The sequence below is a fragment of the Aulonocara stuartgranti genome (assembly GCF_965226115.1).
Source record: "Aulonocara stuartgranti genome assembly, chromosome: 11".
Taxonomy (NCBI): domain Eukaryota; kingdom Metazoa; phylum Chordata; class Actinopteri; order Cichliformes; family Cichlidae; genus Aulonocara; species Aulonocara stuartgranti.
In genome coordinates this window covers 11988740-12009525 of record NC_138947.1, presented here as the reverse complement: position 1 = coordinate 12009525, position 20786 = coordinate 11988740, and the positions used below count along the sequence as shown (strand labels likewise).

Below are 20786 nucleotides of genomic sequence, written 5' to 3'. Positions count from 1 at the left end.
CCATCGGTAATCTTTATGCAAAATAACTGAGGAGGGAATATGAGACCCACTGACATTATGAGCACTGAAATCAAAACAATACATTTCAGGAACTCAACTTCCTGATTTTTACAACTCAGTGCCAACTTTAACCACTGCTGTCTAGGTGTGATGATTCAGTCACTCTACTCTTATTTACCAGACAGCATGTCTCATACTCACAGTTTTCTTCCTTTCTTTGTGCTTTTGCTCGTCTTTTCCACAGAAGGTAAGTTAGACTTTTTATTTATACTGCTGATCAAAGTGATACAACAGACTCAAATAGCTACTTAGCAGCTATCTGTTTAGCTGTAGCATGTGATGTGTGATGACAGGATATACATTTAACTAGCCATATTAACTACTGTTTGTTGGAAAACATTTTTCAGGCGCTCTCTTTGGATATTATGTGGCTCATTGCCAGTTTACTTCCCCTGACGGCCACGATGCCATGTACGTGGAGCAGTTTTACTTTAATAAGGTGCTAGAAGGCCAATACAACAGCAGTGTGGGGAAAGTAGTCGGTTACACAAAGAACGGAATAAAAGTTGCAGATAAGCTCAACGGTGACCAGGGCTTTATGAAACATGAGGTATGGAAATCAAACCTTTGCAAAAGAAATGTCCCACTGATTTATGATGAGCTCCAGAATTCAGGTAATTTTCACAAAACATCACAGCAATTATCTCAAAACTGTCTCTCTTTCTTTCTGTCTACAAACAAAGTCAAGTTTTGTTTTAATGACTTGTATGTTTCCTCTAGTCGAGCCCTACGTTTGGCTGAGGTCTGTGGATGCAGCAGACAGCAGACATCCAAGCATGCTCGTCTGCAGCGCGTACAACTTTTACCCAAAACAAATCAAACTAACGTGGCTCAGAGACGGAAAGCAGACAACAACTGATGTGACTTCCACTGAGGAGCTGCCAAATGGAAACTGGCTCTACCAGATCCATTCCTTCTTGGAGTATACACCCACACCTGAGGAAAAAATCTCATGCATGGTGGAGCATGCAACCCTCATGAAGCCCCTGATATATGACTGGGGTAAGAGAGTATTTAATGCCACCTGTATCTGAGCTTTAGATTTGAAAATTACACAGTATTTCATTAGTTACTTCATTTTACAGGTTTGCACATCTAAATCAACTCAGTGAGAGCTTAAACATAAAATATAGTTAGCTGATACTAAATACAACTGAACCAAATGCAAATTTTCTGCTTTTTGTTTGCGTAAAACAAGAAACTTGTCAGCTTAAGACAAGAGATGTTATAAAAGGTGTTTCATGCTATTTTGGACATGTTATCTTAAAGCAAATTTACTTAATAATAAGTAAATTCCACTTACATTTACTCCAAATGATTTAAATACATTTTTCTACCGGTATTTTCAGTCAAGTCAAATTGATAATCATTCAAATGTGACTTTGCGTTATTCTTGGATCTATACAATCAACATTTTTCAGCATGTATTCAATTTGACATTTTATGAGAAAACATCAACGAGGAATTCACAGAGTAGAAGGCTGATTTTGCCACACATTAAAAATGGCCGAGAGGATTTAGCAACATAGCAGTGATGTGGTTAACACTGTCACCTCACAGCAAGCAGGTTCCTGGTTTGAAACTCCTGGTTGGCCAGGCCTTTCTGTATGCAGTTTCTCCCTGTGCGTGTGTGGGCTTCCTCTAGTTACTCCAGCTTCCTCTTCAAGTCCAAAGACAAGCATGTTACTCTAGGTCAGCTGGTACTTCTAAACTGGCCATCCACATGAGGAAGATTAATAAAATACTGCATGAATGTACAACACATTGTAGTCTAATGCACTTTAGAGTTATTAATAAAGTAAAAGTATTGTCATCTGATTGACTCATGATTCATATATTTGATATATATCAGTCTAAAATATGTAGATGTAATCTGCTGCTGCTGATAAATGTGTTTTCAGAACCATCGCCTGACTCAGGGAGAGATAAGATTGCTGTTGGTGCAGCAGGGCTGCTGCTGGGTTTGGTGTTTTCAGTTGCTGGGCTCATTTACTACAAGAAGAAATCCAGTGGTGAGAGATTCTTTCTAATAAACATAAAACAATACTTGTGATAAGATTTAATGATAAAAACGTTAAACCTTTCTGCAGGGCGGGTCATGGTGTCAACAACCGAGGTAGATGTTTATATTTAACAGTTATTTTTCCATCACTTTGAAACAGATGTGGAAACATCTACCAGACTATAATAAATCTCTTTTTCTTTTTTCTGCAGGTTTTATACCCCGATGACACACTTTGAGTCGGAGCAGCCTTTTGGATTTCACTGAGATTTTGGTTCTGATTATGTAAAACGTTGTGGTCGACTTGCTTGTCCTTAAACTGCCGTCTGAGCTTTTCACAGACGCACAGAGACTCACATCATCCACATTTTCTCCTCACACTGTAAACTTGATCCAAACTCTGAATCACATCAGCTGAGCTTCCACCAGCAAACAGCTGTGTACTGTTTCCTGTCTGCTTCATTTTGGAAAGAAGAATTTAAAAAGTGAATGTAATATGATGTTTTGTTTTTTTTACCTTACTCTACCGCCCTCAAGTGGCCAAAAATCAGTTAATGCAGGTAAACCTTCAGCACATGTCGAAAATGGCAGCTGTAAAGCACTGCGGGGTGAAAACAGGAAATGGGCAGTAAGGGCATAATAATCACTAATCACATGGCAGCATCTTAATGCACTTAGGCATGTAAACATGGTTAAATCAAAAGGGAGACAGGTGATTTAACCAACTTGAGTACTTCAAAAACTATTGATGTACTGAGATTTTTCCAACTGTCTCTGGGGTTTTACAGAGGATGGTCTGAAAAAGAGAAAATATCCAATCAGCGCCAGTTCTTTGGGTTTAAATGTTTTGTAGATGTTAGAGGTTGAGAACAGAATGGCTTTGGGCTCATAGGAAGGCCTCAGTAACTAAAATAACCACTCGATACAACCGAGGTTTGCAAAACAAAAAGCACTGCAGCAGCAGAAGCCCACACCGAGTACCACACCTGTCAGTTAAGAACAGGAACAGTTCTTACAGGCTCAAAAGTGGACAATAGAAGATTTGAAAACTGCTGCCTGGTCTGATGAGTTGATTTCTGCTGCAAAATTCAGATGGTAGAGTCAGAACGTGGTGTAAAAAACATGAAAGCCTGGATCCACCCTACCTTGTATCAACAGTTCAGCCTGCTGGTGGTGTAACAATGCTTGTGATATTTTTCCAACAGTATAACCATGGTGTACCTTCTGCTGGCTGCTTCCACCAGGATAACACACCATGTCACAAAGCTGAGATCATCTCAAACTGTTTTCTTGAACACAAAATTTAGTTCACTGTCCTCAAATGGCCTCCAAGTGAATAGATGTCAATCCAAAAGAGAACCTTTGGTATGTGGTGGATCAGGAAATTCTCTGAGGCATCTGTGCCATCAAACATTAAAGCAGCTCTGAAGGCGATGTGATACTAGTAAGTTATACCTTATAAAAAGGCTGCTGAGTGAAAAATAATGTGCTTTTTGCAAATAAAACAAGCTGTCCCCAGTTAGAAAATATACAAATAATTCATACATAAATACAAATTTCCTTATTGTAAAAACTTGATACGTTATAGTAGGAAGACTAGCCAACAGGGGCAGTGATACAATGTAATATTCAGCCAGAAAACCAGTCATGTGGATGTTACTTTGATCCTTAATGTAGAGTAAACATTGATGCAGAGCATTTACTGTCAGTCAATAACATTCGCTGTTGGCAGTGAATTCTGTCCAGGATGACACACCCTGCCACACCGAAAATATAGTTCGGGAATGATTTGTTTGATGTCTTTGTTCTGAAACAGCAAGTCCAAAAATAAAGAAAAAAATTCAATGAAGAGCTCCAATAAGAATTTCTTTTGCTTTAACTTATTACTATTCACTATAAAACACTGTAAGCTGGTTAAACTTAAAAACGTAACTCTGCTGTTGCTTGGAAATGTTTTCAAGGAAGTAAACTTTTTTAAAAAAGGAACAGACTTTAGGCTAATTGCAGTCAGGTTTGTCAGTAATCACTGGATCAGCTGTTCCATCAAAGTCAACAAAAAACCGACAAAGGCAGAGAAGAAGCAGCCAGAAACCATGACGTAACACTGCAGTGAAAGGAAAGTTCACTACAGATCTCCTTTGGAAATATTTAAGAAAAATGGAAATGCCTCCAGTGTGTCTGAAAGTACACAGGGCATTTTAGTGAGAACATGAGAAATCCACAGGGACCTGTGAACCCTGCAACTGTGGACACTCACTTCATTCATTATACACCACTTCTGCTTTCAGGGTTTTTACTACTTCTGTATACTTAAAAAATTCAAACGTACAGATTTCTGTGGCTTAACGTGGATAAAACCATCATCGTTTCATTATTATTAAATGAGAACCACAATTTAGGAGTATAGGAGACACAGATTTTTCTCTCTAAACTACAAGAGGGAAAGGATTTTATACCCATATGTGTGTGCGCGCATGTGTGTGTGTGTTTATAAGCAAGGTCTTCACCGTCATACAGAAAAGTTGCCTCCGAAATTCACATGATGTTATGAAAGTTTTTACACCATCTTTTCGGCTTTACCGCAGTTCTGCTCCACATTTCAATACTTTCCGGCTTCCTTATCCTGCTGTTGAAGCTCATTCTGAGGTTTTTGTTCTAAGATGGGTCACATGTTTAGTTTCCTCAAAAAAGAGGAACCGTCAAAAAAAAGAAAACAAAACTGCACTATAAGCTGAATGCACGAAAGTTATGTAGCTACTGGCAAACGATCTCTCTGAGGTATCGCGCCTGTTCAACCGGTTAGACTGCTGCATTACCATCAGTGGTCATGTGTTAAGAAGGTGTAGCTGGGCTTTATTGTTAACTGACCCTGAAAGAGATCGTAGTTTGCATTTTGTTCAGTTTGGACCAGTGGGGGAATTTCCAATGATGGCCACCTGCAGCTCACACATGAGGCGCTCTGCTCTCGTTATCCTGCTGCTCAACAGCTTCTGCGTCTTCTCTCAAAGTAAGGATGAATTTCTAATTTACTCCTTTACTATAAACTCATACTATTCAATGTATGTTTGAATTTTCTCAATTTGTCTCCTTCTCAAGTCATCTGGTAACTTGAATTTTCTTGTTCACTAATACTACTGTGAGGTTAACAATAACACCCCAGCTTCACTGGCATGTATTTCATCACTGCTCTTCGTGATGCAGTCCTATTTTTCTGTGTAGTATTATATTAGATCATTAACTGCACTGCATGAGGTTAGGATTGTGCTTCCACCTGGGTTCATTCATGCGTTAACCTGCATTACAAGCCGGACACTCTGGAAACACATGATTTGATGTTATGAAATGTGTTACATGTTTCCTTTATTTTCCTTTAGTTTGTTATTTAATACTCCTGTCTTACTCTTTATATTTTATGTACAGTGAAAATAAAGGGCTATTCTGTTCTATTCTGTTCATACTAATACATTTATTGTTATTCTCTTGTTTGCATTTTTTTGTCTTTTTTCTCAGTTTCACATGAAATTACCTATGTCGTGGCCTGCTTTGTTGATGGGAGAACTGAGGCACAGTTTGAATTTGATGCTGAGGAGCTTATGTATACAGATTTCGAAAGACATGAAGTTGTATACACGGTGCCCCGGTATTTTATATTTAACCCAAGTGAAACATTTCAGAATTTGAATGTATATAACAATGCACAAAAAGCCAAGAGAGCATGTCCAGCACTTCTGTCATACTGGACAGTAGAGGAAAAAAATCCACCTGAAGATAAAGGTAAAGGATTTTTATTCTTGTGTTAACTTCATGTTGTAACATTGCTGATAAGATCTGATGATGTTAATTGTGTTTGATCCTACCACAGACCCCCCCGCAAGCATTCTTTACCCTGCAGATGAAGTCGAGCTGGGAGTTGAAAACAGCCTGATCTGCTTTGTGAATTACTTCTATCCACCTGACATCAATGTTACTTGGACCAAAAATGGTCATCCAGTGTCTGAGGGGGTGTTGCTCAGTCGGTATTTTCCCAATAAAGATCAAACCTTCCACCAGTTCTCAACTCTGGTGTTCACTCCAAGCGAGGGCGACATTTACAGCTGCACCGTGGAGCACTCGGCACTGGAGACACCCCAAACAAGAATCTGGGGTAAATATTTGCCCTAATGAATAAAAATAAAATGAAAAGATTTGTTTACTGTAGTCAGTAATTATGTTCTTTTTTTTCTTCTTCTGCAGAAACAGAAATAATGAAAAGCCATGAAAGTCATGGACTGGATGTTTTCTGTGCAGTGGGCCTGACTCTGGGCCTGCTGGGAGTGGCAACGGGAACATTTTTAATTGTAAAAGGACTTGAAAACAAAAAACAATATCTATCTTAGAGATTCCACACATGAAAATCACACAAATAAACAACAAAACTGGGGCACAATTCAACAATTAGGTCAGTCCAAAGGTTTAAAATTAACTGTAATGAAACAGTATCCACTAATCACATCCAGTCTTTATTGTGAGAAGTGTTTCAGATTCACACAGGAAATTCAAAAGGCCATTTGACTTTTTATTTCCTTATTTAAATTGCTGCTGTTTGCTTGGGGTGTTGCAGCACTTTTAGTTAACATGTAGTCATTTTCTGCAGTAGTAGCTCTGCAGTGTAGTGGTTTGCACATTCTTCTAACAAGCAGAAGATCTCTGGTTTGATCCTGGCATGAGACACAAATCCCTTGGGGGTTGTGTCAGGAAGGGCAGAAAAGTTTGCCAAGTAAGAGATATGGAGTTGCTGGCTGTGCTTCAGACACAAAAGCAGTGAGAAGTAGCTTGTTATTATGAATTTTAAATAAAATGTGCTAAAACAGAGTCTCTAGGAGGCAGCAGTAAAATGCAACAAGGTTTTCTCAAGTAGTGAAGACTGGATTAATATGTTTGCATTATATGCACAATAAATATAGTTTGCCATAGCTGGGCAATGAAGCAAATTTTTGTCTGTAACCAAACACCACCTTTATTGTTTATGTAACTTTGATTGTTATTTAATCTTCTTTTCTATACCAGCAAAATAAAGAAATCTTTGTTGAAAAAAATGACTGTTGTCTTTCAGCTCTTTATCTTTGGTTCCAAAACCCGTAAAGCTCTGATGTCCCATTAAATAAACACATCGGCCATTAAAATCAGTATTATTACAAATAAATAAAAACATATTTCCTGATATGCTATAGATATAGATATAAGCTGCTAGCCTGCTAGTGTTCAGATAAATGCAAAACCAATAAGTTTAATAAAATCAAATATAAATCTTTTTAGTAACTTCAGACTGGAGAAATACTTGTTTTGGGTTGTGTTTAGTAATTCAAACAAATCAGGGTTAACTGTGGATATTACATAAAAATTACGGCTTGTCTGTGTTTAAAAAAAGCTTTATTGTCTGCACAAATCTGACAATAGAAGTAAATCATGTCCCACAGAGCACCACGCCTACTAAAAGCCTGCATAACAATACTGTTGCTCAATCTGGCGATTCACTTCCTTCTGCAACAAGATCAGACTTCTTCCTATTTTCATTCGTGATTCCTATTTTTTCACCATGCATATTCGCTGCACTTTACTGCTAACAAGTGTGTTCCTCTTATTTTCAAGAGCAGGTAGGTAACTTCAAGATAATAGCTGTTTATCGGTCTTACAGTAAAAATAAAAAAGACGTTTGATTCATTTGTTATTTAGTAAACACAAGCTAACGTTTAAGATTGTCGAACTGGCGCTTGCGTTGTGTGTGAGAAGACAACACACATGAGCATTTCAGCATCAGCTAATTGTTGACTTTGTGTTACAGATGCTTACTTTGGTTACGGTGTGGTCCGTTGCCTGTTTACTTCCAAAGATGATGTTGTTTATCTGGCACAGCTCTACTTTAATAAGGTGCTTCAGGGTCAGTACAACAGCACTTTGGGGAAATATGTCGGCTACACAGAGAAAATGAAAGAAATTGCAGATGAACTCAACAAAAACCAACGTTTCTTGGAACAAGAAAAAAAGAACGAACAGAAGTGCAGAACCAACGTCCCGCTAGTGTTTGATGTGCTTTCAAGACCAGGTGAGCATAGAAAAACTCTGAAACTCTGATGATATTTTAGATTCCAGCAGCCATTGATAGTTACACTTCTTATTTCTGTGATATCAATAAAGCACTAGGTAACAGCTTGGTGCTCTACAGGGACTTTCCCTAAAATGTTTTTTAAGTACGTGAGAAAAAGATTGCTGGTGACTGAATCAGTGACTGAATCCTGTGACTGGTAAGTTTTTGAAAATTACTAACAGTGCTGCGGTGTTTTGCACTGTCGCCTCACAGAAAGAAGGTTCCTAGTTTTAACCCAACCTGTGGATTTGTGTGGAGTTATCATTACCTCCCTGTGTTCAACTTCCTTATACACTCCAAACTGATGAATTACTGATGAATGAAAATCTCTCCTGATTTGTGCGCCATCTCTTTTAAATGTTGAAAGTGAAAACACTTCCATAAAGGAAACAACCCTGCGTGCTTAGTTACTGCTCTTCAGCCCTCTTGATGCATTTTAGGAATTAAGATGTCCCTCTGTTAACCCTGGTCACGAGCAGGAAGACGGATGGACAAATTAGAGAAATGAGAAAACCCTAGACTGAAAGTAAACAGCTCAGAGGACACGAAAGAAAAAGCAGTTCCCGAAATAAAACAGTTAGTCGAAATAACAGAGCTAACAGAATTCATGACCAGGAAACAAGGAGACAGAATGGCGAGGAATATCAGCGAAAATTCGAAAAAACATACCAAAAAACAGACAACCACTGAACAGTCAGGGGTGAGGGAAGAGAGCCAGGACAAAAGACACAATGTGGAAGAGAGCCAGAGATAAACCTGAAGATCTGAAATCAATGATGCAGCGTAGTTTATTAAATAAGGGAATGTTCCGAGTGAAAAGATCCAGCCCAAATTATAAGCTTAATCAAACAGAGGGTTTTACTGGGAATACTGTTAAATGTTTAATGCCACCTTTCCCACACGATCCAGATTAATGTGGTGGGTGGGGTCTTTTACATTTTGAGAGAATTGAGTCTACTAACAGGTTAAATGCAATTTTGAGACGGTCATTATCAGCATATACATGGATATTAAAATGACCTACTATAATTATTTTATTAGAGCTGAGGACTAAATTAGAAAGTCTAAGAATTCACCTAGGAACTGTGAGTAAGGGCCATATGAATGATAGTTAACAGCAAATAAAACTGAGTTTTCCGATTAGAGTTTACAATGCTAAGAGTTCTGCTTTCAAATGAAATCTAAGAAGTTGTAAATCTGGATCTATTCAAAGCTTTAGTGGAAGATTGCTGCCACTCCTCCTCTTTGGTCTGTGCTTTGAGGATTCTCACAGTTAGTATTGCTCAGGGGTTTGATTAATTTCAACTATCTGCTGGAACCAAGTCTTTGTAATAGGAGCAAATCAATATGTTTGTCAATTATCAAATAATTTACTCACAGGGGCTTAGAAGACAAAGACCTAATTTTTAATACTACATATTTAACTGTTTACTCTTTAGTGCACTTGAGGGTGCTTTGTTGTGCTTTCTTTGTGAATTTTTTTCATTTAAATCTGATTGGTTTGCTTTGCTTTTTGCCCGACTGGTAACACGCCATCTTCTATCGGAATAGAGGATTACAGGAAAACTGAAGCTCCAGAGAAGGATATAAGGCTCATTACAGAAACTGTGTTATTGCTGCAATGCCTAATCAGTGTTAATTGATGGTATTTAATTTTATACCAAATCGTTCTGACTGTCTGTTCTTTCCACAAGTTGAGCCCACAGTCAAGCTGAGGTTAGCTGAGTCACCAGAAAGTGAACATCCAGGCATGTTGATGTGCAGCGCGTACAACTTTTATCCCAAACAAATCAAACTGACATGGCTGAGGGACGGAAAGGAGGCAACATCTAATGTGACTTCCACTGATGAACTACCCAACGGAAACTGGCTCTACCAGATTCACTCCTACCTGGAGATTATACCCAAACCTGGAGAGAACATTAGTTGCATGGTGGAGCATGCCAGCCTCATGGAGCCCAAATTTTATGACTGGGGTAAGACAGTGAAAGGAAGCTTATTCTTGGACCTCATCCTGGTTTATGATGTTATTAAATAAGACTTATTAAATTCACAGTTTAGAAATGTAATATAGTGATACATGTGTTTTCAGATCCAACATCCGAGGCAGAGAAGAATAAGATTGCTATAGGTGTAGCAGGGCTGCTGCTGGGTTTGGTGTTTGTACTCGGTGGAGCTGTTTTCTACAAGCGGAACACTACAAGTGAGAAACATGACAAACGTGACCTCCTTAATGTCTCTATCTGTAACCTGAGCAATTATATAAGTACATTTAAGGAATAACTTTTACTTGCTCTGTAGGTAACAAGCTGTTCACTCTAACAGTCATTATTTCCACATCTAACTCTACCGCACTTTGTAGCAGCTGCAATTTTAACACATTAACACAAAATTATTGTTATTTAAAACCAATACATTTTAACTCTGTCTTCTTGTTATTATTGTATAGGCCGGATATTGGTGCCAACAAGTTAATCTACCTGTTTGGAGGTACTGTCCGAAGGTGGAATCATCTAAGAAACGATGGCAGCAAATGGAAAAAAGTCAATTTTGAGTTTGCCAACTGGGAAGACACTTATAATTTGTGCATTTAGACTGGAGAATTCAGAAATATTCAGCAAAAAAAGGAAAAAAAACATATGACTTAAGACTTTTGTTTATAAAACATCACAACTAAATTAACAATGTAACTAATGATTTAATTAATTTATTTAGATTTCTCAGAGTGTGGGCTGTAAATGTTCATGTTGACAGAGATGCTGCTGTTTTGAAGGTCTACTTGATTGTGAAATGTTTTATTAATATTACTGAAAATGTTAAAAATATATATCTGGGGCTTGGATAAAAGAGATATATTTTATTAATCTAGTCATTCAGTTATTCTAACAAGCTGATTTATTTATAGACTTAATGTGAAACTGCATCGTGCAATATGTTCTTCATTTTCTTGTTCCAGCTGTTTTAACTTAAAGATTTCATGCTTTTCTTTGTCAAGTGTGAACTGGATACCGTTGGGTTCGTAGGGCCCAGTTGTTCAAAAGCAATGTGGCAGGATAAGGATTATTTGATGTGAAATATCAAAATTAACCTGATCCCAGCAGGGGGCTGAATTTGGTCTGGACTACAAAGGAAAAATGAAACAAAAACTCAAAAGGAAAAGAAAAATAGAACTGGTATACTAAGTTTTTTTCACCACTATTTTTACATTTTGTATTAAGTGGTATATTTATAAAATAAAATATATTACCCTACATAATTGTATTGATGATGCCTTCTTCATAAGTTTTAAATATATAAAATATATGATAAACTGAGTTGTGTGGTGAAGTCATCACGTTAACGTTAACTAAAAAAGGTTATGAATTAAGAATTTTAAAGGTAATCACAGTAGGTAATAGTAAAATCATTAAAAACTTAAATCTATGCATATGATATTAATTTTTGTTGCCATCTGCTGGTCATTTTTTAGTTTAGTAAGTCGGGCCCGTCGCAGTAAAGACAAACAGTGCAGAACATGTGTTGCTGCACAAAAGCAATCAGAGATGTTCGTGTTTGTGAAGCATGGTGGCAGTAGCATCATGGTGTAGTCCGTCTCAACAGCAGAGGCTGAAGTTTTTACAGTAGACACAGCAGTGACCTCAAGGCGCTTTATATGAAAAGCTAAACCATACAATAACACATACAGAGAACAACCCAACAATCATATGACCCCTTATGAGCAAGCACTTTTGGGGATAGTGGGAAGAAAGAACTCCCTTTTGTCAGGAAGAAACCTCCAACAGAACCAGGCTCAGGAAGGGGCAGCCATCTGCTGCGACCAGGGTGAGGGGAGGAAGACAGGACAAAAGACATTAATTAATCAGTCAATCAATCAATTCAATGCATCATGGGAATCCCCCTAGCAGTCTACACCGGATCCAGGCCTAACTATATGCTTGGCAACAAGGAAAGTTTTAAACCTAATCTTAAAAGCATAGATAGTATCTGTCTCCCGAATACAAACTATTGGAAATATTGGAGATATTGGAAACTGATTCCAAATATCAGAGGCCTGAAAGCTAAAAGCTCTGCCTCACACTCTACTTTTAAATACTCTAGGAACCACAAGCAAGCCCGCAGTCCAAGAGTGAAATGTGGGTTCATTAAGATAAGATGGGGCCTGATTATTTAAGACCTTGTATGTGAGGAGCAGTATTTTGAATTAAATTCTGGATTTAACAGGGAGCCAATGAAGGGAAGCCAATACAGGAGAAATATGCTCTCTCTTTCTCGTACTGCAGCATTTTGGATTAACCGAAGGTTTTTCAGGGAGTTTTTAGGGTATCCTGATAATCCGGTTGTTCAGTCTGACGTCACTAGCCGTGTCTGGGTCTAAACTCCGCTGCAGGTCCATATATCAAACGATCACTATGGCATTACTGAGAGTTGAAAAACTGTCTAAAGTCTTTCATCTTTAATAAAATGATCAGCGTTCTGCTCTACCAGGTGTAACAATTGAGTTTAACATCCAGGCATCCATGAAAACGGAATTTATGACATTTAACGGAGTTAGAAGTTAGCAGGGAGTTAGCTCGCTAGCTTCTATCTAAATACAATATAGCATGTCCTGACTGCGGGGTTTTGGAAACAAATTAAAACGTACAGCTCTGTTATCACTTCCAGCATAAATGAAGACAGAAAACTAAACAGCAGTGACGTTTGTAGGGTTACTGAAGTTGGGCTAGCTGGTATATAATGATGTGCTACGTGACCGCTAGCAACACAGCTATGTTAGCATAATATAAACAAGCTAACTTTTTTCCCACTCGATAAAAGTTAACGTGAGTGTTCTCGGTGGTCAGGAACAAATGTAATCGCATGGCAGGATGCTGTAAAAGGACCAAACTTCAGCCAGGAGAACAACTGAGATAATCCATCCTCAATACGAGGTTAGTCATTCATGGGCTGGGCTGTAGTTACATCCTAAGGTTTTAAAAACTGAGCTTAAATAAATGATTAGCGGTAATAAAAGCCGAGGGAGGTCAACAGGGATCACTGACTGTTTTAGGAGCTTTTTGAGATCAAATAGAAGAAAATACAAAACATTAAACATGTTAACAACACAAAAGCCATATTAAACGCAGACTACTTTAGACCCGGAAGTAGGATTCGTCGCATCATCACTGAACAACCGGATAACGATTACAGTAGTCCAGCCTAGAAGTAATAAATGCATGAACTAGTTTTTCAGCGTCACTCTGAGACAGGATATTTCTAATTTTAGAGATGTTGTGCAAATGGAACAAAGCAGTCCTACATATTTTTTAATACGTGCACTGAAGGACATTTCCTGGTCTAAAATGACTCCAAGGTTCCTCACAGTGTAACTGGAGGCCAAGGTAATGCCATCAAGTGTAAGAATCTGGTTAGATACCATATTTCTAAGATTTTCAGGGCAGAGTATAATAACCTTGGTTTTATCTGAAATTAGAAACAGAAAATTAGAGGTCATCCAGATCTTTTTGTCTTTAAGATATTCCTGCAGTTTAACTAATTGGTGTGTGTTTCCTGGCTTCATGGATAGATAAAGCTGGGTGTCATCCACATAGCAGTGAAAATGTATGCTATGCCTTCTGATAGAGCTACCTAAAGGGAAGCATGTATAATGTAAAGACAATTGGTCCCAGCACGGAAACCTGTGGAACTCCATAATTACTCTCAGTGTGTGAAGAAGACTCTCCATTTACATGAATAAACTGGAGTGCATTAGATATGATACAACACTATCACAGCACTATCTGTAATACCTACAGCATGCTCTAATCGCTGTAATAGAATATTATGGTCTAGCAGAACGAGCACAGAGATGAGTCCACTGTCAGAGCGCCATAAGATCATTTGTCACCTTCACTAAAGTTGTTTCTGTACTGAACTGTAAATGCCAGGTGGATGCTTCTCACCTGGCATTGACAACTGAGATAAACAGTGAACTGACAGCCTTTCAGAGATAGCAAAAAAGCTCTGGGGTGAATCTGGTCCAGAGTCACTTTCATATCTGAATACACTCACTACAGATGGTAGGTGGCCAGAGTTTTTGAAGTGACTCTGGGATTAAAACATAAAGTACTGAAAACTATCTAACTGACCATTACTTGATTGCATTTGTTTTTTGTTTTTTTTAAACAGTAGTGGAAATACGTTGGTCAGCTGCAGCTGTTGTGGGGGGCATTCTAAATTTTGTGTTTTTGATCTCTTGCCTGACTAAAACATGTTTGTCCTACATTGGCCACTATAGTTAGGATAAGAAAGCAGAACTGACAGCTATCTGCTGACATCTAGTGGTTCCCGCTTGTTACACATTGTGTAAATTTACAGACCTCACAGTACCATATTATTTTAACAAAAGGCCCATTGCTCTCAGACTGCAGGAAAACAGCTTCATCAATTCAGTCATCTGATCTCAACCCAACAGAGCATGCTTTTTAGATTAGATTAGATAAAGCTATTAATCCCTCGGGTGGGTTCCTCCAGGAAATTCTGTATAATTGTAGTAGAATTTTAGTTTTTGAAGACAAGACTTAAGGCAGAGAGACCCCCAAGCAAGCAATACTGAGAACAGCTACAGTAAAGGCCTGGATGAGCATCTCAAATGAAAGAAAATCCATTTGGTGTCTATTGATTCTAGACTTCAGGCCTTTACTGACTGCAAAGGAATCATCCAAGTACTAAAAACTAATCTTATATTTAAACGGATGTTAGTTTTTCTAGTTATCGTTTATCTAGTTGAATTAAATCTCACTGTATGCTCTTCAATAACACAGTAAGAGAGCTGAGTCCTGTTGCAAAAATATTTACAACCTTACAACCAGAATATTACCAGACAGACAGAGCCAGTAAGGTAGCTGCGAGGACACCTTTTGGTAAGAAGCTGGGCCTGCAGAGGCAGTGTGATGCTTTGTAATATTCTGCTAAGAAACCTTGAGTACCAATCTTCTTATTGATATTACTCACGTAGGCACAGTTAATTTTTTTGCTTTAGCTTATCATCAGACTCTTTAAAAACCAATCTGGTTTAACCCGAACAACTTAAATTCCTTCACTAAGTGGTTTTAGTGAAGTAAAAAGAGACTTGTCAAAGCATTTAATGTGTTGTTGTTAAAACAAACTCCGTAACATGCCAGCAAAGGCAGAAAAGAAGAAGCCATAAACTATGAGGTAAACAGTGCAGTTTGGTAAACAGTGATTCAAATCTTCTTTGCAGATGTTTATGAGGATGTTTCAAAGTATTTTGTGCATTTTAGTGAGAAGGACTGGATGTAACTTCTTTCGTTACCAAAGTAAATCCACAGGGACCTGCGAACCCTGCAGCTGTGATTGCAACACCTTGGTCCTGACACACCAACTTCTGCTTTTTGGGTTTCTGCTACTTGTGTGTAGTCATTCTTATCACACGTGTTACAAGGAAGTTAGAAAGTTTTGGACTAAAACTGTGGTAAAAACCGAGGAATGTGGTGTATTACGCATAGCCTTGTGTAATTTCTCATATTTCTGGCTGATGATGCAAGAACTGTTTATGTAATTACTGACAAATTCAGAATGTCTCCGTTACAGGAAGGAACCTAGGAAGTAAGGTGTGATCAGTCTGTTATTTTCATTGACCAGACAGAGATTAAATGTGTGGCCTTGAATTGGACAATGTTGAATTTCCTGACAATGGCCACTCACACATGAAGCGCCCTGTGGTCATAATAATCAATCTAAGAATGAGTTCCTGACATTCCTTCAAACTTCACCTTTCAATGGGCGTCTTTTGATGTTTCTCTAGACAACCAAATACCCGAGAGTTAAACAGAACAACCTTGTTCGTCTAATTTTCTATTGACATAAATTTATATATTTATTATTTAAGTTTTTATTCTCAGTTGCAATAGTGACCTGTTTTGACAATGATATAAGTTAAGTAAATTCAAGGCTGAAGAGCTTTTTTAATGTTGATTATAAAAGACACGGGGTTGTATACACAGTGCCCACCTATCTTATGATTAACCCAAGTCAAATATCTGGAGATCTGAGAACACAGAAAACAAATGTGTTATACATTACAGAAAAATCCACTGGAGGAAAAAGGTACATGAGTTTTACTGCTGTTTACTTCATTTATCTTTGATGTAACATAACTGGTAAGATATGATGGATCTTAGTTGTTTTTAAACCCACCACAGACCCCCTGAGAGCATCCTCTGTCTTGCTGAAGAAGTTGAGCTGGGGGTTGAAAATAGCCTGATCGGCTTTGTGAATCATTTCAACCCACCTTCCATCAATTTCAGCTAAACCAAAAACGGCCATCCAGTGTCTGAGAGGGTGTCGCTCAGTCGGTATGTTCCCAATAAAGATCAAACCTTCCACCAGTTCTCAACTCTGACGTTTAGCCTGAGCGAGGGCGACATTTACAGCTGCACCGTGGAGCACTGGAGAGACCCTAAACAGGAATCTGGGGTAAATATTTAGTCTTATGAATAAAGCAAAAATAAAAAGACGTTTTTACTTCTGTCAGTAATGACAATATTGCAGGTATTCAGGTTAATGTAAAACCGATGAGTTTTATAAGTTCCAAAAAAATGTTTTTTTTTATATTCTTTTATTGCCAAAGGACTTAAAAGAAACTAATATCTCAATCTATTATAGGCATGAAACTACAAATACACACAATTCGCTGCACAATATTAAGATACAAATATCAGACCTGCAGCAGTAATTTTTCTTCAGGTTATTTTAAACTGAAAGAGGGCGTTACTGCTAAGAATTTACTCCAACTTGAAATACATAACACCATATGCTAGAGTTCTGATTTTGGAACTAAATTCCTTGTTTGCACTGTAATAAATTGCCATAGCGGGGAAATGAAGCAAATTTTGAATACTAATTCATCTCAAGCACAGTTCTTTCTTTTATCGCTTACAAAAACCTTCTTTTTTCTTTCCATGATGAAGGCACCACTGCTTGGATATCAAACAGATGTGTTACGGCCTTCCTGTATGGTTTCAAAAACAGTTTAAACCAGCTTCAGGTGAAATTTTACACAAGTTTTTACAGTCTGCACAAATCCAGCAGTTAGGGTGAAAATAAATCACACCACATACATACACAGAGCACCACGCCTACTCTTTAAAAAGTTTATTGTTACTCAAGCTGCAGATTCACTTCCTTATGCGAGAAGATCAGATTGATTGCTACTTTCATTCGTGATTTCGTGTTCGTCACCATGCACACTCACAACTTTGTGATACTGCCACATGTGCTCTTGATATTTTCAACAGCGGGTAAGTAACTTTAATATATAAACTGTATTGTTTGTGTTACAACAATACAACAACATTAGAGAAATAAAAATACAAGCAAACCTTAAACTGGTGCTTTTGTTGTGTGTGAGAAGATAAAAAAAACATGAGCATTTCCATATTGGCTAATTGTTGACTTTGTGTTACAGATGCTTACTTTGGTTACGGTGTGATCCGTTGCCTGTTTACTTCTAAAGATGATGTTGTTTATCTGGCGCAAGTCTACTTGAATAAGATGCTTCTGGGCCAGTACAACAGCACTTTGGGGAAATATGTCGGCTACACAAAGAAAACTAAAGAAATTGCAGACAATCTCAATAAAAACAAAGGTTTCCTGGAACATGAGAAAAAGAACAAAGAGAAGTGCAGAACCAACATCCCACTCGTGTTGGACATTCTTTCAAGACCAGGTGAGCACAGCTGAAACTAATGATGTTTTAGGGTTCAGCAGCCTGCTCACTCTGGGGTCTCTTTAGAAACAACTTGATGCTTTAGAGCAGCTTTTCTGAAAACGTTTTAAGAACTTTATGAGGGAATGATTGCAGGAATCTGTTCATCAAGTGGGCTGAAAGAAGTGTTCAGATCATTTCCTTAGTGAAAAGCATTCATGTATCATCGTCGAAACACCTGCAATGTTTTTTTTTAGAATCAGGACAACATACGCGGCAAAATGCAGCTCCTGAAACTCTTCATCTGTTCCACTGTTACACATGTCTGACTGTAGTCTAAATAATTACAGAAACTTAGTGTTATTAGTCCAGTATCAGTGTATTAACTGATGATATTTCATTTTATATTAAATAGCTCTGTCTGTTCTTTCCTCCAGTGAAGCCCATTGTCAGGCTGAGGTTAGTTGAGTCAGCAGATAGCAAACATCCAGGCTTGTTCATGTGCAGCGCGTACAACTTTTATCCCAAACAAATCAAACTGACGTGGCTGAAGGACGGAAAGGAGGCAACATCTAATGTGACTTCCACTGATGAACTACCCAACGGAAACTGGCTCTACCAGATTCACTCCTACATCGAGATTTCATCGAAACCTGGAGAGAAAATCAGCTGCATGGTGGAGCATGCCAGCCTCACAGAGCCCAAGGTTTATGACTGGGGTAAGAGAGTGATTGGAGGAGAGTTTATCAGTAGAACTCATATTGGTGTTATCCTTCTAAAATAAGACATATTAAATAAGTGTGTATATCTAACACAGTGATAAATGTGTTTTTAGTGCCAATAACTGAAGCAGGGAAGAATAAGATTGCTGTTGGTGCAGCAGGGCTGCTGCTGGCTTTGGTGTTTCCAATTATTGGAGTTATTTTCTACAAGAGGAAGGCCACATGTGAGACACATAAACAAAAAAAACCTCAAACAACAAAATCTGAAACTGTAAGTTGGGTAATTGCATTAGTTAATGTAAGCAGTGTGCTGATTATTCCCCATTTCACTCTAGCAGTCATTATTCCCACTTCTAACTCTGTCACGGTTACCGTAGCAGTTGCAGTTTTTACTTTAACGTTTTAACACATTAACACAAAATGTCTGCAATCTAAAATGAACAAATTTCAACTCTGTTGTTTTTTATTTATTCTACAGGCCGATCTAAATAGTGGGAAAAATGAGGTTTAAGGTGGATTAAATGCCCTGAAACAGACTGGTGACCTCTCCAGGTCACCCACCTCTCACCCTGTGACACCTGGGCTCCAGCCCCACCACCACCACCCTGAAGTAGTTAAGTGATGGAAGGATGGAGATTAAATCAGACTTTTACACTCAGATTGAAATACATAAAATTATTTATGATATATATATATCATAAATAATTTTATGATATATATATATATATATATACAGCAGAGTTCTGTTTACGAACAGAACTCCGCTGAGTTATCTGTGCTAATTTTTCCTCTCTCAATTCATATATCGACATTCCCACAGGTTTCAAAGCTGAATTTAGAGAAATCTGCGAGAAGTCTGATTTATCTACTTTATCTTCATTCCAAAAACCTGAAATCATTTATCATTTATGAAGCTCAGCAGTTTTTGTTTTTCCATTTTCTTTCCTGTGGTTAACAAAGCTATGTGCCTCTCTCCTGCTCTCCTGTGGGTATTTTTGGTAATCTATGGGTTAAAGAAGCCCTCAGTACTGTCTTATAGATGAGACTGCTGGCCATGCTGATTAGTTGTTTAAGTACAGAAGATAGGATGGCAACTCCTAAAGGCTCAAACAAAAGCAACAGGCTTTGTTTTGTCCCATCTTCCTGTGCTTTACTTGCCCTTTTTATCTTCTCTTTCTTCGAAACCTCGAGCAGAACCAGGCTCAGGGAAGCCCCACGATGAGCTGATGGGCTTCCCTGAGCCTGGTTCTGCTGAACGTTTCTTTCTGTTAATAGTGTCACGGTCCTGGGTCTGTGACTCAGTGTGTGTGTTTTCTGGTTTAATTTATATTCTTTGAATTAGTTTTAATCATGTTTCAGTTTCCTTGTTCTTCCTAGTTTAATCATTTGTATTTCTAATTCTTAGGTTCTTGTTCATTTAGCCTGTTCTCTTTTGTGCTCTGGTTGTCTTGGTCTCATCTGTGTTCTCCCCAGTTCGTCATCCTTTTCACCCTCTCTGTGTTTCCTTTTTTATTTTGACAGTCTCCCATCCTGTGTTCAGTGTGTTGCCGTGTTGATGGTTTGGGACAGCTGTGTTGGGGGACAGCTGTGTTGCTGTTCAGTGTGTTCAGTTTTTCTTCCCCTGTGTCTCATTGTGTCTGATTACTTCCAGCTGTGATCCCTCCTGTTTCCCATCCTCTAATTGTCTTCTGTGTATTTATGTCCTCTGTCGTCCTCTGCTTGTTGTTGTGTTGTCCCACATCGCTGTGTTTCCTCTGTGCTTCTCGGATTCCTTGTAATTCCTAGTTTCCAGTTTTAGGTTTTTGTTTCCTTGTATTTAGTGTTTGAATTTTACAGCAAATAAAATCTTTTCTTTATCCCTCTGTGTTATGAGTCCTGGGTTTGGGTCCTACTCCTGCCTACCACACAGCGCTACCTTGACAAAAAGGGAGCTTTTCCTTCCTGCCATCACAAAGTGCGTGCTGGTAGGGTGTTGTTTGATTGTTGAGGTTTTCTCCAGAATACTGAACGGCCTTTACCTTACAATATAAAGCACCTTGAAGCGACTGTTGTGATTTGGCACTATATAAATAAGAGAGAATTGAATTACTGTGTTAATATGGTCTGCAGGGTTTTAGGGTTATAAATACATCAGGGAGTTGCATTCAGAGATTCACAGCTAGGATCATATTT

The 20786-nt window shown here is 38.2% G+C and overlaps 4 protein-coding genes across 8 annotated transcripts; all 4 read left to right on the top strand.

Moving 5' to 3' along the window:
* The first annotated feature begins 3 nt into the window (after nucleotides 1-3).
* LOC309717466 (rano class II histocompatibility antigen, A beta chain-like) lies at nucleotides 4-2562 on the top strand. Its single transcript, XM_082552066.1, has 6 exons — nucleotides 4-247; nucleotides 408-674; nucleotides 781-1062; nucleotides 1962-2072; nucleotides 2151-2176; nucleotides 2275-2562. Exons 1-6 carry the CDS (start codon nucleotides 151-153, stop codon nucleotides 2299-2301), a joined length of 810 nt encoding a protein of 269 aa, XP_082408192.1. The 5' UTR covers nucleotides 4-150; the 3' UTR covers nucleotides 2302-2562.
* Nucleotides 2563-2672: 110 nt separating this feature from the next.
* LOC309717468 (H-2 class II histocompatibility antigen, A-U alpha chain-like) lies at nucleotides 2673-7138 on the top strand. Its single transcript, XM_082552068.1, has 4 exons — nucleotides 2673-5069; nucleotides 5573-5836; nucleotides 5925-6206; nucleotides 6296-7138. The coding sequence occupies exons 1-4, from the start codon at nucleotides 4988-4990 to the stop codon at nucleotides 6436-6438; spliced, it is 771 nt and encodes a 256-aa protein (XP_082408194.1). The 5' UTR covers nucleotides 2673-4987; the 3' UTR covers nucleotides 6439-7138.
* Nucleotides 7139-7554: 416 nt separating this feature from the next.
* Nucleotides 7555-11339, top strand: LOC309717401 (H-2 class II histocompatibility antigen, E-S beta chain-like). Its single transcript, XM_082551942.1, has 5 exons — nucleotides 7555-7695; nucleotides 7884-8144; nucleotides 9881-10162; nucleotides 10279-10389; nucleotides 10636-11339. Exons 1-5 carry the CDS (start codon nucleotides 7638-7640, stop codon nucleotides 10659-10661), a joined length of 738 nt encoding a protein of 245 aa, XP_082408068.1. The 5' UTR covers nucleotides 7555-7637; the 3' UTR covers nucleotides 10662-11339.
* A 1092-nt stretch (nucleotides 11340-12431) lies between these two features.
* Nucleotides 12432-19304, top strand: LOC309717302 (HLA class II histocompatibility antigen, DQ beta 2 chain-like). 5 transcript variants are annotated; one of them, XM_082551752.1, is made up of 6 exons: nucleotides 12432-13114; nucleotides 16493-17232; nucleotides 17653-17913; nucleotides 18330-18611; nucleotides 18728-18885; nucleotides 19093-19304. In XM_082551752.1, exons 2-6 carry the CDS (start codon nucleotides 17181-17183, stop codon nucleotides 19123-19125), a joined length of 786 nt encoding a protein of 261 aa, XP_082407878.1. In that variant the 5' UTR covers nucleotides 12432-13114; nucleotides 16493-17180; the 3' UTR covers nucleotides 19126-19304. The 5 variants fall into 5 exon arrangements, with proteins under 5 accessions (XP_082407878.1, XP_082407880.1, XP_082407881.1 ...); XM_082551753.1 differs by lacking the exon at nucleotides 12432-13114 and adding an exon at nucleotides 14293-14682; XM_082551754.1 differs by lacking the exon at nucleotides 16493-17232 and having other exon boundaries at nucleotides 12434-13114.
* Nucleotides 19305-20786: the final 1482 nt, after the last annotated feature.